At 50.6% G+C, this 12677-nt stretch overlaps 1 protein-coding gene across 2 annotated transcripts in view; it reads left to right on the plus strand.

Moving 5' to 3' along the window:
* The first annotated feature begins 2156 nt into the window (after positions 1-2156).
* The window catches only part of DVL3 (dishevelled segment polarity protein 3), a 33881-nt gene continuing 23360 nt past the window's right edge, over positions 2157-12677 (plus strand). The window contains exon 1 of one of the 2 annotated variants that reach the window (XM_059855648.1): positions 2157-2513. In XM_059855648.1, coding sequence (XP_059711631.1) covers positions 2347-2513 — 167 coding nt within the window. In that variant the 5' untranslated portion in view covers positions 2157-2346. The remainder of the gene's footprint in view (positions 2514-12677) is intronic. The other variant, XM_059855647.1, reaches the window with a different exon arrangement.

Genomic DNA, 12677 nt, shown 5'->3' on the forward strand with positions numbered 1-12677 from the left:
CTGCAATTTTTAAGTTGCCATAATTGCAAAAATAAGCCAACAGGCAGCTCAGAAACTTTTCCTTGTGGACCTTGGAGTGCACAGCACAATCTCCTCCTGCTAATTTCTTTGGCACTGTGTTCTTAACTTCCATTCAGTGAGTCATACAGCACAAGGCCTCTGTGAGCAGTGAAACTGATCTATCATTGAGTCTATTCAGTCACTTGGCTTGTTTTGAAAGAGAAGGCAGCTGTAGCAATGAGATTTCATCTACTACCACCCTGGGGGTGTGGTACCCCTCCCCTGAGCTGCATGTGTTCCCTTGGGAGCTCAGCATTACCGAAAATTGCTCTTCTGGTAACAAAAGTGTCTAATGTGTACAATACAGGCTCCGAGGTGCATCCACGGCTGTGCTGGGAGGTGGGTGAGACAGTGGCCCTGCCAGGGACACACTAGGATTCTTTCACATGTGCCTGCTTTTGGGGCAGAGGGGTGTTGCAAAAGGACTTTAAGATTAGCTCTTTTAGGGTTGACATAGGAAGAAGCAACTTAAACTAAACTTTTCCATTCCTGACCTGGATTCTTCATTCCAGGTACACCAGCTTTTACCACAGAGCTCCGAGCATAAGGAAATTACAATCTTCCTTGTGGAAACATGGGAGAGTCTCAGACCTCTTACAGTTTCTGCTTACCTGAGGACCTCCCTGGAATTTTTATTATTTCTTCAGTTTAATGTCAGGTTCTTCCCCCAGTCTAGCAGTGCTGCCCAGGTAATTACTAGCAATGCCTGCAGGACTCTTTAATGCATTAGAGGGCTTATTTAGCTCAGCCTGCCTGCCTGAGGAACTTGGCTTTGTTCCCTGTAGGATCTCTCTGGCTCCTTTTCCTACGGCAGGACAGTCTAGTCTGAGGGCTGATCTAGTCTCTTGCCCTGTGCAGGCCCATGATGTGGTGCTTCCTCTGCATTTGTTGCTTCTAATCCAGGATGGTGCAAGGCAGTTCTTGCCCTTCCTGTTGGTGGGTGTTCCCAAAACTCCATCCACCCCAGCTTTGCTCTCAGCCACAACTCTGGGAAACTGCTGATGGAGATGGTTCCTTGGTGCCTGCTGGGTGCTGGCAAGGTGTGCAGAGGGGAAACCAGACAGCCTGACACTGCTGTGGAACAGAGGCAAGTCCTAGGGGCTGGGGTCACAATGCTGATGACTGTAGGTAAGATTGTGCTGGGGTCTGGGGAGATAGAGGATGGAAGAAGCCACACAGCCAAAGAGTGCCCAGTTGAAGAAGCCATGGTATATGGAGCAGAGGATTCTCATAAAGAGCAGAGGAGAGAGTCTGCTTGGTGAGGAAAAGGTCTGAGCACTGGGTTAATTGTTGAATGGTGACAAGAGGTTCAGAGGGAGGCCTTAGCTGGGGAGGAGCTGGGGTGGATGGTAGTCCCTGTGTGTGGTGGCCATCTGAGACAGTATGGGGAGCTCAAAGGGGTCTGTACATGGGAGGATAGGGTAGAGATGGATATGCCTCATGTTTTGTAAGCTGTACTCATGGGGCACATAGCTGGAGCTGAGGAGCATGGGGAAGGCTGGGACATGTGTGATAAAGGACTAGGTCTGCAGAGATAGAAGGGGAGGCCTGGGGTGTGGACAAAAGTGGTGGTCGTGGGACACAGGAATGACCCTGTGTGTGAAGCAGCATCAGAGCGTGTAAAGGGGGTGTGAAAGCTGAATAGGGGTGGGGAGCCTGGGAGGGGTATATTTCCAGCTGGCCCTGGGAATGCGGGTGCACGGGGAGTACCAGGCTGTGGACAGGAGGATGTGGATGTAAAGTATAAATCCCAAGGCACCCGCGGGCGATGGGGCTGGGGGCGGGCAGTCCCAGGGGCCATGCACCCACATGGACACAGCAGTAGAGGCGTGGATGGCTGTATGGGGGGGTCCGTTCCAAATGAGAGGGTCAGTGCCAGCCAAGGGGGGTCTCCTATCCATGCGGGATCTGGCTGGGGGCAGGGTGCGGGCCAGTATCGTGGCGGGATCTGGGCCCAAACTCCCGCGCTGCCCGCCGAGCCCGGTCCCGGCCCATGGCGGGTCCCGGGGCTCCCGCGCCGCGGCCCCACGGGGCGCCGGTTCCGGTTCCGGCGGGGCCGGGACGGCGGGCGGGGCGGGGCCGGCCGAGGCCGAGCCTGCGCCGTGCAGCCGGGCGGCGCTGGGACCCGGAGAACAAGGGGCGCGGGGGGACCGGGCGTGCGGAGGCCGCAGCCGGGCCGGGGCGCGGGCGCGGGCGAGGGCCGGGCCGGGACTGGGGGTCCGAGCCGGGGCGGAGGAGGAGGCGGCGGAGGCAGAGGCGGGGGCCTGGCGGCCGGGCAGGGGCGCCATGGCGGCGGCCGAGACGAAGATCATTTACCACCTGGACGAGCAGGAGACGCCGTACCTGGTGAAGCTGCCGATCCCGGCCGAGCGCGTCACCCTCGGCGACTTCAAGGGGCTCCTCAACCGCCCCAACTACAAGTTCTACTTCAAGTCCATGGACGACGACTTCGGGTGAGCGCGGGCCCGGGCCCGGTCCCCCGGGGCCACGCGTGGAGCCCGGGCCCCGTGGGCCTCCCCGGGGAGCAGTGGGGGGTGGCTGGGGAACTCCGCCCTCACGGGGCCGGGGCTGGCTGCCCCCTCGGCCTCGGGAGCTCCCCCGGGACGGCGGGGCCGGGACCCCCAGGGTGGGGAGGTGCCCCTCTGTGCCCGGCGCGGGGAAGGGGACCCCGATCCATGATCCATCCCCATTGCCTTTCCTTGGCGAAGATGGGGATGGTGACCCCCTTGGGTTCTCTCTGGGGGGGACACACCCTCCGTGCCCCCCAGGACCTCACCTCTGGGAGGCTGGTGGTGATACCCCCCCGTGCACATTCTCAGGGATTCGTTGCTCCTGGGTGCTGCCTCCGGGAACAGCCGCACATCCTCGGATCCCGCCTCAGCTCTGGGGAAGCTGCGCCGTGCTAACTCCTCAGTGAGGGAGCTGGTGATACCCTGCTTCAGGTGCCAGAGGCACCTTAGAGGAGACCATTATCCTCATCTGAGGGTCACATCCTCCCCGTACTCAGGATGTTTGGCCAACAGCTTGCCTGAGGTGGTATCTCCCATGCAGCCCACTTTGGGGTGTCTAGGGTGGCACCCCCAGGTTGTATTCTACTCAGGACTCTCATTCCTCATCAAAAGGGCCTGGGCATCTCCCACTGTGCCTACCTGGGGAAAGTGCCTCTTTCTCCCTCCTCCAAAAGGGTGTGAAGGTAGTGCCACCTCCATCACCCTTTCCATGGAATGGATTTGGGGACAGTTTTGTTCTCCAACCATCCATTTTGGGGAGGGACATCCATTTTGTCAACGTTGTCCTCTGCATCTCATTTTTTGGAAGAATGTGTAGAGAAGACCAGCTTTCTCCTCCCCTCCCTCCATGAAGAAGGAGTGAGAGCTCTCCATATGCTGCCCATCTCTGAGCAAGGGGTGTGTGCAAGACCCACTGTACCGATGTACATGTCTCATCCTCAAAGATGTCCCATGCACAGTCTCTGGTATGGAAGAGGGATGCAGCCCTGCCTCATATTCCATCTCCTGCAGGGCAGCTCTCTTCCAACACTGGTGTTTCCATCACTTCTTTTGTGATGCCCTTTGGTTCCTCCCATCACAGGTGACTCTTTGGAGGTGAGGAGCTGTGTTGTGTCCCTTGTTTGGATGTTGTTCTCACCAGTATTCTGGGCAGCCCCTGCTGTCTCCTACTTGCATAAAGTTGGTTACTGTTCTGGGGAGCAAGTACCATGTGAAGCCAGCTCCCTGTAAGACCCTTTGTCCAGATTTCCTCCAGCTAACTTTCCTTTAGCCTTTTTGAGGACCTCTTTTTCCATCCTGGGGCCCTTCTGGTTTCTATAATATGTGATCCTTTACCATTCCTAGGACTTTGGTGTTTGAAGGAGTTGTGTGATCCTTCCTCTGAAGATTTAGAGTTTACAGTAGGCCTTGCGTATGGAGCTGGGATTGCAAAGTGTTTTCAGTTTTATAGTCTTCTCAGTGTCTTCTCACTGCACCAAAAACCTCTCTAGGCTGTGATTTTGGCTTGTACCCCATGTTGAACAGGGCTGGGCCTGTTTGGGGCTTGGATGAGATCTGTGTGGCTGCCTCAGCAGGGGGTGCTCTCCCCTCCTTGGCCAAATTATCCCAGTGCCCAGGTTCCCGTTACTTTGGGAGGTGCCAGCTTTCAGATGAGGCTTGAAATTTGGAGTCAGTCCTTTGACCGCAGTCTGGGGCGCTTTGCCTCCCTAAATTCCTCCTGACCCAGTGGAGAGCTTTAATCCTCAGAAGCTTCCCCATTCCCTCCTGGCAAATACAGATCTCCAGCCCTCATTTTCCATAAATTTCCTCAGCAATATCAGTTGTCTGTGGATCGTTTCCTGTCCCTCAGCTGTTGAGTAGTGTTGGGTGCTATGAAACAGCTGCCTCTCCCTGTCTCGGAGGGGACCATGCTTATTGGTGGGAGAAGTGAATTCTCCATGCATGCTGTTTGTAAACAAATGCTTTGGGATCCTTTGAAATGTTGTTCTTGAAGTGAATTCAAACTTGTCGTGAATGAAACATTGCCATGTGGGTGGGAGAGTGCGCAACTATAAACAAAGTTTAGTAATAAATAGCATCTTGCATTGGGAAGAGGGCTCTGGTGGCAGTGAGATTTTGTGCTGTGCCTTTTCATTCTCTATCTCTTTAAGGTTCTACAAGAGGATAGATTAATAAAACTCAACCATAAAGCAGCATAGGGAGTTATAGTGGGTGATAGAGAGAGGGGAAAGTCACTCAGGAAGACACCACAAGATTAGTTGTGTCAGGAATGCATAGGATGATATTTTTGTTGTGACCAGTTCAGCTAATTTATTTGGGAAGCATAAACTGCTCTGGAAGGAAAGGTGCAGCTGAGAGGGGGTCAGAGGCTGTGTGTGGGCAGCCTGTTCCTTGGAGAAGTCCTGGGCAATGAGTTGTGCAGTTGGAGCAGCATGTGCAAGGCTTGGGGTTTGAGAAACAGAGCAAGACTCTGTTGCCATGGATGCTTCATCAGGAAAGCTGTCTCTGCTGCTTTCCAGAGAGCTGAAGAATGTGCTGGTGGTTGTCTGGAACATGGTGGGAACAACCAGAGCAGTCCAGCTGCAGCCTTGTCTCTGAGAAGCCCTGAAGCCCCAGGCAGCACACAAAATTTCATGATCCCTGGTAAATGATGTCCAGAGAAAGCAAGCCATTGGCCTGCAGGGAGAATCAGAGACAGAAGGGCAGGAGGCACCTTGGCTGCTTGACTGCAAATGCATGGGCAATTAATGAAAACTAGACTGGAGGTTAACAATGGTGGCATTCAGGAGCTGTGTGACAGGGAAAAGCATTTCTCTCTCACACATGTATTCCTCTCAGCTCCTTTCCTGAGGGGATTCCCTCAGGGTGCCTTCTGTCTGGCTTGTGCTGAGCTGCTGTCTCTCAGCTGGGCAGTGTCCAGGAGTGGGACCCAGGTTAAAGCCCCCTCAATGAGAGAAGTTGTATATGGCCTTAGGGCAGCTGATCAATGAGGAGGAGGCCTGCAGGTCCCATGGTTCTGCTGGATCCCTGTGGCATAAACCAAACTTTTCCTCTCATCTTATTAGGAACAGAGACATCTCACCTTCCAGAGCCAGCTGGAGCAGAATCTCCAATGTTTCCTCTCACCTCTGTAGCCCAGTCTGACTCTTTCTCGCTTTTTCTCCTTTTTTCTAGTCTGGTATTCCCTTCAGCTAACCCCATCCCCAAGGCAGTATTACAGCCTCAGTCTTGGTGTGTGGGATTTTTCATTCTTTTGTTTATCTTGTTAATATTTGTTTGCTCTGAGAATCAGAGTAGTGATGGAGCAGCTTCAGTGTTTACATCTCCTTGGAAATGTGAACTGAGGTTCCCCTGGGTGGCTGTGGAGTTGTCAGGCTATGGCAGGAGTTAGTGCTCAGCTTCAAATAATTAAGACCCCTGAGTGGTGTCACTTCTGGGTGGCAAGGAGGAGAAATGAGAGGAATTCCTGCACCTGGTCCTGGGGAGAGGAGTTGTGAGCAGCAGGAAGGCTGCAGGGTTTTGCTCCTGATGCAGTGGGCTACAGCTGTACATAACAGGGTGCAGATATTTGTGCCCTTGTTGGCTTTGTGTTCTGCTGATCCCAGAAGTGGAGGCGCATGAAGGTCAGCTGATGGATGGTGTGAGTGTGGCAGTACACAGATGTGGTTCTGTGGTCTTGGACCTGAGACCTGGACCTGAGATGCTTTGTGTGGATGTTTCTCACCATGGAGTGTGGAACTACCCTTGACTGTTAACTTTGCACTCATTAGAGAGGGAAAGTTTCTTCCTGCAGCTTGAATCTTTTCATTCTGTGTTTCACAGGTAGGAGCTGTGTGTTGATCAGCAGGACAGCACCTTAGATCAGTGCAGTGCTGTGACTGCTTTTGAGATCCATGTTCTCCATCAGACTTCCCCCATGTTTTTCAGGATTTTGAGCAGACTTTTTAATTTCTTTTTTTTTTCCTTAGTCCATAAAATGGAATCTCCAACTGTGCTTTGTCTTGTCCACTTGACACTGGGAGCTTCTTGGGCATACATTTGTGTGTCTCTTAGCATGACAGAGCTCTCAGTTCTGTAGAGGTGCTGCAAGAACAAGACTGTAAATTCTTCTGGGCACCCGCGCAGCTGGGAGGGGAACAACCGTGCTGATGGTCTGTGGTTTGTAGTTTGCTGGGACATGGGCTGCAGTCATGTGTAAAGTGTTGTCTCCTACCCAAGTCCATCATGAGAAATGTACCTGTGCAGTGTGGACTAATCACCAGCCAGGTATTGTGCCCAGTTGCCTCAGCTGAACTACAGATTTGTCTTCTTATTTGGTACAACTCTGAGAATATTCTTATATCAACTGAAATGTGATTACTTTTGCTTAATTTTCTGTGTTTTGTTGATACTGCTCATTTTCTCTTGATCAAAATGTGTTCCCACAGGGGCATGCTAAAGTTTAGGCTAAACTTTTCAGAGCATTTTAGTGAGTGTAATTTGTGTGTCCAGGTAAATCCTTAGCACCTGGCCTGAAGTTCTGCCTTGTGTTTCCATAAATTGTGGAGTGCTGGAAGTTTGAATTTCTTTTGCCTGTGAAGAAATCACTTTGGTGATCATTTTGCTTATCTTCACTTGGTCAACTCTCTTCTTCTGGACTGGAGAGCAGAAGGGCCTCATTTTTCTGCAAGGGGACCACTCCTCCCTCCCCATCCTATTGGTTCTGCATTGCTGGTAGAGCACCAGTGATCTGAGGTACAGTGGTGGGATGGTGCTGCTCCTCCTGCCGCCGCTGGTTTCTCCCTCTTGCGGGTCTCCATTCCAATTTTAGTTTCATAGCTGCGGTGATTCCTTGGTCTCAGCTGTTAAGTGAAAATTGGTATCCAGCTAATCACTGGCCCAGTATCTCCTCCAGACCTGCTTAATTATCACCTGCTCTCCAAAGCCGGGTACGAGGCAGTGATTAGGACAAGGCTCTGGAGGCAGAACAAAGCGGGCACTGCGGGAATTCCCAGTGTAGGGGTCAGATGCCATTGGTATTTGGCAGCCTCCTCTCTGCACATGTGCATGAGGAAACGCGTTGATGCTCTCTGAAAGGCTGAGTGATTTATTTTTATTGCAAGGTCTTTTTGAAATTGATACCAGCGGTGACTGTCCTTCTGGCTGGAAGTGCTGGGAGCTGGGGAAGGGATCCTAAACTTAATAAGCAGTGTCAGTTTCTAAGCAGTGGTGAGCCCTGGCATTGTGCCCCTGCCTTTCCTGCCAGCTCTTTGTAGCATGTGTTGGGGGAGTTGTTTTATTTTGATTTTAGGAACTTTTTAAAATTTATTTTTAATTGGAAACTTTTGCTGTCTCCAGAAGACCTTTGCCTGTTCCATACCCCTGATGGAGACTGCTTCCATGTCAGCATGAATTTCATACTGGGAGAGGTTGGCAAGAAGTCTGTGAGTGAAAGGGCCTACAAAACTCCTTTGCGTGCTCACGTCCTTTGTGGTGGTCTAAATGACAGCGCTGGCCCTACTGGAAGGTGGCCATCACTTTTTTCCAGTTTCTAGTCAGTCCGTGTCCATTCCATGTGGAGAGGAGCACTTTACACATGAAAGGCTGCAGTAACCCATCTGTTGTGCTCCAGAAGATGTGTTTCCATGCCTGCTATGAGGTGAGCTGCCCTGGTTAGCAAGGGCCCACCAGCAGTTACTTCAGACATTTTGCATGTAGGTTAGTGCAACCTGTGCCTCTGTCTCCTGAGCTGCTGAGGATTTGGCAGAGAGCTGTAACTACTGTCTGCATTTGTGGTGGGGAGTTCCTGTAATGTTGCCTGTGCTTGGGATGGCCCGTGGACGCTGGAGCTGATTCTGGCTGGAGCTGCTGCTGGAGGCCGTTTCCAAGTGTTGTGGTGGTGGGGGCTACAGCAGTGCCAGGGTTGAGGTGGAGATGGTTAGTTGACAGTATTCCCTGATTCCCTGGATTGTATTGTCTGTGCCTGGCCCTGTGTGTCCTGCTGTTCAGACCCAGCTATTACTGTCTCTGTAGGTGTATGGCATTCTCAGTTGTGGTTGGAGCTGTGCTCTGAAGGCCACATTGGATGGCAGTCACAGCCTGGTTTCTTTGCCCAGGGGTGGTGTTCGAAAAGCCAAGTTAGCCAAATCAGGCTGCAGACCAATTTCCCTAAGGCCTTGTATGTCCTATGCAAACAATGAAGCTTTACAACAGCTATTGAACTAGTTTGCAGACAGAACTGGTCAGAATTTTTTTTTGACTGAACGTATTTTCTCCCAAAATATGGTGTCATGTTGAAGCCAGCATTTTTCTTGGAGAGGCATTGTTTTCAGTTATGTGTTTGATGGGAATGTTTCTTAATTTTAAGCCTCTTTTGTAATTTCTGAAAAAAAGAAAGAAAGGTCAAGAAATCTTTACTCAGCCATGTGAATGCAGCTGTTTTGGTGCAGTTCAGTGTTCTGAAATCATCTGGAGGACTCTGGTCCTCCAAATTCTGGTACAGAGCAAAAACCTACCTTGATGTCTCAGAAATTGCTGCAAAGTGAATCGGTGTGCCCCCGCTGTGGTATGGCTGTGCTCCAGTGTGGTTCGGACTTGGAGGTCAAGGAAAGATGCCATAAAAGAATGGCTCATAAACCACCATAATTTGGGTCACAACCTGAGCATTTTTTGTTGTTATGATATGATAGTTGTGGCCCCACTGCTCAGTTTTCTGGTTCCTACTGAGATACATCTTTTTTCTAAAGTGAACTCTAGAATTTCATCTAGAATTTTGCTGTTCCAAAATCCCAGACATTGGCTCACCCACAAGGTGGGTGCTGGGTCTTCTGGATGGTAGTGTAAGCAGTGATGTTCCTTCCTACATGGCTGCAGTGAGAGCATGATGTTGCTGGGGAGGCTGAATTTCATAATGGACTCTGAGAAGGGAGATGCTGGCGTGCAGGGGTGTGGAGGTAGATGGTCCATGAGCCCAAGGTCATTGTGCGTGGAGGACTGAGCGTTCAGTAAGTTCTTTTTCTCCATCATGCTCCTGGCTTCTTTCTCCAGTGATCTCTTCACCTGGTCTCCTAGCAGGTGTGAATTCTTCGAGGTGGAGGCTGTCACCCATTGCTATGCACATGGGGATGCTCAGGAAAGGGTCTGTGAGTATAAGCAAAGAAAATCTGGTTTCCCCTGCAGCTTTTCGGCTGCACACATGGGTTTGGCTTCAGTCCTCTGTCACGGTGGGCATCAGGCTCTTCATCTAGACTTGAAAGCTGTATATGTAGAGGTGTAGGGAGCATAGCTGAAATTCCTGAAGTCCTCTTTGAGCTCAGTGTACTTAAAGGGATGGGAAGCCTCTTCCATGTCTGCGTGGCAGTTGCTGAATTGTTCTGAGCTGAGGGTACCTGCTGTAATGAATCGCTACTCCTCCACCCTTGACTGCATCCAAATAGATAGAACAGTGTTGTGGTTTAAGATATTTGGTCTGTGAAAAAGCCCATGAAGAGGAGCTGGGCTTGCAAAGCACAGCAGATACTGAGTCTGCAGGAAATTGCCTTTATGTTGCACCAGCTTTGCATCGTGTTGCACATCTGATGAAGCAGCAGTAGGGGCTGTGTGGTTTTGGTGTTTCCTATTGATTTCCTCCTCTCTCCATCCCTTGTTTGTTATTCAGAGCCTGCCCTTCTGACCTGTGCTGGATGGATTGTTGTTTTCCAGAAGGGGGATGTGGCACCACGTGGCTTTGTTACTGTTTGTCCCGCTGGTGCTGGCTTGTTAGGCAGCAGCTGGCAAGTTAAGTAAAACTTAATCCCGCTGGTGGCTGCCGTTGGAAATTTTTGGACCAAATCCTTTTGTAAAGGCTTTTTGGAAGGTGTTTCAATAAGGTACAAATAGGGGAATTAGTCTAATCTCTGTGACTTTGTCTGCTTTGTCCATGTGTTTATCTGTGTAATGCCATGGTGGCCTTAGGAGAGAGTGTGAGCTTTTGGGCTGTGGTCTCTGAGGACTGAATTAGCTTGCAGAGCTGAAGCATTAGTGTTTCCCTGAGCTCCAAAGCTCTTGGTTTCACTTGTTTCCATTGCTTTGTTGTTACTACTGTAGCACTAATATTAAACCCATCCAGGAATGGGCTGGAACTCTCGAGAGGGTTTGGCAGGCAGAGATGCCTGGCGCTGACCTTCCTGTGCTGTGTAATTCTGTATCACAAGTGGAGGGTTGGGACTGTTGTGGTTGTTGTATCAGTTGTTTATTAAAGGAGACATACCAGAGGTGTTGTTTTCTCAGTCACAGCTAGCTATGGAAGGCAGCAGAAGCAGCATTTGGGTATCCTGCTCCACTAAATCCTTTGTGGTGATTATCTCCTCACTGGGGTATTTGTCCTTGTGTCTTGTTGGCTAAAATTTGTTAGGATGTTAGAACTGGGGAAAAGAGGGAGCAGTGACTGAGTTGCTGCAGTGGGAGTCTGTCCTTCTGGTCCTGACTGAAGACAGAAGCTGAAGTGGGAAAGGCTTCCTCACATGACTTGGAGCAAAGCTCTGTTTCTGGGAGAGCTGTCACTGGCTGCTGTGTGGGAAGGTCTTTCCTCTGCTGGTTTTTGACCTGCCCCTAGGGTTTGGAGAGGAATTTATTTGCTACGTGGCCCCTCTGATTGCTGGCAGCTGTCTCTGTGATAGGCTGGGAGTTCTGGGTCTGGGTAGCAGAGTTTGTGGAGTTTTCCTTGTTTGCTGGTGGCTACAGGCTGGTTTTGGGGACACTGAGAGTCTACCAGAGGGGTCTGTGTTTCAGGAGCTTTGGCTCTGCATGGATTATTATAGCAGGGAAGCTGGTGTTAGCGCAGTAACCTGCCCCTGCCTGAGCTTCAACTCTTTCCCTCAGCATTACTTTGGCTACCTACTCATGGTGGTTTTGTGTCTCATGACCTGCAAGCAAATAGGTTCTTCCCCGTACACTGCATTGTGCTGTGCTGCTGTTGTTGACAGCCAGAGCAATGTCAGCAGCAGGTGACAACCTTGGCTTGATGGCCTGATGCCATCAGGGCAGGGAGAAAGTTGCTGCAGTGATGATGGCTGTTGCCTGGTTGGCCCCAGGGAGCAGCAGCTTCTCAAGCTGAAGCTTTTTCCAGAAGCTGTGATGGATATGCAAACTCCATACTTGTGTTTGCATACAGCTAACCAGCTGTCCCAGTTCATTCAGCCCTGCCTAGCTCAACCAGTATGTTAGTGCCATTCACACAGAGACTTGCCTGTGGGCCCAGATGGGGCTATGCCATACTGGAAATCCATATAGGGGCTCAATGCATGAAGTCTTGCTCTTGCACTGTGTTCATTTGAGGCTTTTTACTGTTTTTTGTCGCTCCTAGAAGGGTGGATTTTCGTGGTTCTGGTTGCAGAGCTAAGTCCCTTATGGCAAACCTGCCTTAGACCTAGAGCTGGTAAATGCATCTTTAGGTCCCGAAGGGCATCCTGGGAGGTGGATTTTTCTTCTAGATTAAAAATGTGTTGTTTCAGCAGGGGCCAAAAGGTTAGACTTGGAGAAACTCTTTAAGACTATTCCTTGTCTAGTCATCCCAGATGTGTCAGGGGACTTTGAAGATGTCAACATCTTCATCAGTTATGGGTAAGCTCTGGTTTTCTTTGGGGCAGTTCCAAACTAACACAGGGTGTGTAACATCTCTGCCAGTGTGCATGATGTTGGAGCTGGATCTGACTTAGCTCTGCCATGTAGAAGGGTTTGTAGATGTGAGGTGGGGACTGTCTGGCCATCCTGACTGTAGGGTGCAGCTGTGCTCCTGGTTAATCAACATGTGGTGTAGGTACTAAGTGTTTGTGGTCACTCTACATATAACTTACAGGAGAAATGCTTCAAGGGAACTTGGTGTCAGTATTGCAGATAATTAGGAAGCTCAAAATCATGGTGGTCTTGTAACGTGACTTACCAGCAGATCCACAGACACAGGATGGCCCTATTGCAGTAACAACATGTGATGAGTATTTCTGGACTGCCTTTGGGAATAGCTAATGTGTAGCATGACCAGTTCAATACAGTTACCGAGCTCATGGGATATTTGCAGACTTGTAGACAGGTTGTGCACCCTTCCCCTGCACTCTTCCATCCTTGAAGGACTTAGGAGTTGGCAGTTGTGGC

This window comes from Haemorhous mexicanus, chromosome 10, assembly GCF_027477595.1.
Source record: "Haemorhous mexicanus isolate bHaeMex1 chromosome 10, bHaeMex1.pri, whole genome shotgun sequence".
NCBI lineage: Eukaryota > Metazoa > Chordata > Aves > Passeriformes > Fringillidae > Haemorhous > Haemorhous mexicanus.